The 4265-nt window shown below is 37.5% G+C and overlaps 1 protein-coding gene across 1 annotated transcript; it reads left to right on the forward strand.

The window, feature by feature from the left end:
* Positions 1 to 1204: 1204 nt before the first annotated feature.
* On the forward strand, positions 1205 to 2140 carry LOC115511588 (olfactory receptor 2T27-like). The gene has a single exon (XM_030311954.1). It carries the CDS (start codon positions 1205 to 1207, stop codon positions 2138 to 2140), a length of 936 nt encoding a protein of 311 aa, XP_030167814.1.
* Positions 2141 to 4265: the final 2125 nt, after the last annotated feature.

A 4265-nucleotide genomic window follows, 5' to 3' on the forward strand; every position in this document is an offset into this window, starting at 1 on the left:
TCTTATTTTATATTTCAGCAGACTTATGACTAAGTGAACAACTAACACATTTTTGTCACAAAAGTAATCTAAACATACACATACAGAAAAGAACCATCCTAAGTTTCCTTCTCTAATAATGGAGATCAGGATTTCCAGGTGTTTTGATGTGAGTGCTTCATCAACACCATCTGCTGGGAAACACTGATGCACATGGAACTTCCACATGTACAACTTTGTTTTACTTAGATTGGAGTGTCTTAGTCTACTTTCAGTAAGGTTTCATGGAGGGAAACAGCTTTAGTTCTCGCCAGGAATGCAACTGTATTGAGGGTATTTGTCATACATTCTGCTTGAAAAGGGGTCCTGCTGAATTCCATGGACTTTGTTCAACCTTGTGGTTAATAAATATTTATTGGACACATGTTCTTTTTAAGTTACTTTATCAATAATAATTATAATCAATTATATTTAAGATATATTTAAAATTATATAACCAATAATAATTATATAATTTATAAGAATTTAACTTACATATTATGATTATATAAGTAAATACATTTATATTAATTTTGAATAAATAATAATTATTATTTATTATAATAAATTATAATTTATGACTTCCAAGAAGGTCAAAAGTCTGGCAATTTTCACACCTATATGTATGCCATGATAACTAGCCAAAATAAATTAACATGATATCTCATTAATATTTTGTTAAATAATTTATTTGTAATTTTAAAGTGAAATTGAGTGAATTAATTTGATTTTTCTTTCTTTTTTCTTCTAAATATACAAGAGTTAGTAACTAGGGTCCATAATTATCAGATGTAACATATAACGTTTTAGGTTCATATTTGTAGAAAATATATCCATAGATTTAGAAGATTCTCTAGTCAAAAGAAGGAAAGGACACAAGCAAGCAAGCAAGAAAGGAAACAAGAAACAAAAGAGAAAAAGAAAAAAAGAAAAAAATACACTCAACAGAGACTAAAGGCACTGAAGTTGATTATTTTTTTGTAATTTATCTATTTAAGAAATATTTAAGCAATTGCTCAGCAATGAATAGTAAAATATCTCTGATAGTAAATATTATGAAATCCTAAAGGTAGAGAAAAAGATATAAAATTTTACATCCACATATTGATATCAGACTTGTACTGAATGTGAGCTGTTCTAATCCATTTGATTTGTCCCCCAGCCCTTTTACATTTGTTTTAGAGGTATGGTGGGTGGAAACAAATCCTCAATAACCGATTTCATCCTTGTCGGACTCTTTCCTGAATTTCAGCATTCTATTGTCCTCAACTTTATGATCATCTTTGTCTACATTCTTGCCTTCCTGGGAAACATACTTTTGATTGTCTTAATTTGGGGAGACTCTCGACTTCATATGCCCATGTACGTTCTCCTCAGTCAACTCTCCCTCATTGACTTGACATTAACTTCCACCATTGTTCCAAAGATGGCTTCTAACTATTTTACTGGGAAAAGAACCATATCATGGATTGGCTGTGGAACACAGAGTTTCTTCTTCCTGATGTTGGGAATGTCAGAATGCCTCATCTTGACTCTCATGGCTTATGACCGCTATGTGGCTGTCTGCAACCCATTGCGTTATCCCATTATTATGAGCCCCAGGTTCTGTATGCACATGGTTTTAGGTTGTTGGATTGGAGGCTCTATAAGTTCATTTATCCATACAGTCTACCCTATGCATTTTCCCATCTGTGGGTCACGGGAGATCCACCACTTCTTCTGTGAGGTCCCAGTCCTCATTAAGCTCTCCTGTGAAGACACTTCAGTGTACCAGTTAGTGGTGGTGGTGACAAGCATTGTGTTGCTTGTTGTACCTTTCAGTCTCATCACAGTTTCCTATACTCTCATCTTCCTCACTGTCTTTCGTATGAACTCTGTCAAAGGCAGGAAAAAAACTCTGGCCACTTGTTCTTCCCATCTAACTGTGGTGAGTCTCTTCTTTGGCCCAAACATATTTATCTACATGACTTTCACTTCCTCCCATAGTGCAGAGCAGGACCAAGCTCTTTCTGTGTTCAGCAATATCCTAACCCCCATGTTGAACCCCCTCATCTACAGCCTGAGGAACAAAGAAGTGGTGGCAGCTCTCAGGAATTTTATGGGAAAATGTGTGACATTTTAGTGCTTGAAAACTGCTCCCCAGCTGTGAAAAGGATATATGTATAGCATGGGAAAAGATACGGTTGAAAACCAATTTGAAATACTGTTGCAGGGAGTATGGACAGAGAGGCAAAAGATGAGTCCACAAAGTGCGGTTAAGTGAAGGTCCTCATTCTCGAGTAGGAATGGGCCCCGACTCCAGAATGAAGCTTCTTTTTATTAAGATAATTGCTAAAGACTACATGCATAAAGTCAGCTAAGCAAGTGTATTAATCAATCTAATGGTTTAGCTTTTCAAGGTTGAATTTCAAGTTAATTGGTTTCTATAACACCAGGAAGGGTCAGGTGTGAAGGAGGATCTGGCCCTGGCCAATGTTAATGGCTCTAGATGTTCCTTATGAGCCTCAGTGTTGTTCAGCTGTGTAAACATGTCCTAAGGCCTTGCACTTTCTCCTTCCCTTCCCTTTTAAAGTCTTTTCCTTTGATGCTTCTCTCCTGTATCTCCCACAAAATACCAACATGATGTTGTGTGGTTTCAGGAAACCAAGGTGATTGTGGCTTTATGTAAAGAGAACTTTTCATGTATGATTTTCTAGTATTCCAATGCAAGTTTCTTTACTTATAAATGTCATTGTGACATTATTAAGTTAGAAAAAAAGTTAATATTTTTTTTCCTTCAAAATTAAGTTTTCTCTGAAATCTCTGACATTATAAAGTTTTCTTGTAAATAAAATAAGAATCAATGTCTGGGACTCAAACTGAACACAGATTTCTTGACTTTGGCATTAGAAGTAGCAAGTTTAGAGAAATGTAAGAGGAGAATGGAATAGCAGTATCTGGAGCTTGCCTCCTACCATGGACACAGTGAGGTAATAGCTACATCTGTGCAACTATCTCAGAAAACAACCTGGATACAACTGGAAGAAAAATATTCCACAGTTAATCATAGAGAGAAGACCACATCAAAAAGGGAAAGACAGGAAAAGACTTAGTTAGGAATTTCAGTGAAATTAAGAAAAGAAAAAAAAAGAAAGAAGAAAGAAAAAAAGAAAGAAAGAGAGAAAGAAAGAAAGAAAAGGAAAGGAAAGCAACATCACAAGCATAAAGAAGCAAGAGGATCAGCCTCCACACCAGGCACCCTTGGTCCTGGAGACCTGCATTGGGAAGAAGTGTCCCCATAACTTTTCACTTTCAAAACCAGTGGGGCTTAAAGTTAGGGGCTTGACAATTAGCTGGCTAAACTCTAGGGTAGCTGATGGGTAATAGCCAATGAATTCCACACTTTTAATGAGTCATAACACTAAATAACTCAGCCCAAGACACAGCATAGAAATAGCAGTTTGAAAACTGGTATGGTGATGGTTTATTGACTAATCTTAGAATGTGTGTGTGTGGGGGGGCGTGGGCAAGGACCTTTAGATTTCTCTAGGAACAAAAGTGCTAGCAGGTTCCATATATTTTCCCCTCACATGGCCAAGATACCTAGAGGCTTGAAGGATCCAGCAATAGCACTCTCCATCAAACTTGTTATAACTGTGCACCCTGTCTTGGTATTCTCTTGAAGACCTGCATCATCCAAACCTCTCACCTTGGTATGCATTTTTCTAAAATGACTCCTGCCCTGGGGAGCAGGTGGAGATATCCCCACAGACCACCATGCTTGCAGTTCTAACAACCTTGTGTCTTAGCAAGCTGTGCAGGAAGAAAGACCTGCCATTTGGTGCAGTCACAACTGTGACTAGTTGCTTACAGCTAGGCTAACTGACAGCCCTCCCCACCAGCAAGCCCACAGTGGCCTCATTCATGTCTTTCATCAGTTCAGGGATGAAGAAATGCCCACTGCACCCACAGAAGCAAAGTTAGTCATTGCAGAGAGCTGAGCTGAAGGCAATTTCAGCTCAACTATAACAGGAGACTGAATGCTGTCCTCACAGTGGACACCCCTGGAGCACTTGGTTCTAGTGACCAGGGAAATGCTTTATAAGACAGTCCAGGACATCTTCTACACATGACCACTACACTCAAAACCAGGGAATATACCTGACCTATTTAATACATAGAAACAAACACAAAGAATCAAAATGAGGACACAGAGAAATATGTCCCAAATGAGGAACAAGGAAAAAAAAAAAGTAAAAAAGATAAAT

Source organism: Lynx canadensis, chromosome A1 (assembly GCF_007474595.2).
Source record: "Lynx canadensis isolate LIC74 chromosome A1, mLynCan4.pri.v2, whole genome shotgun sequence".
Lineage (NCBI taxonomy): Eukaryota > Metazoa > Chordata > Mammalia > Carnivora > Felidae > Lynx > Lynx canadensis.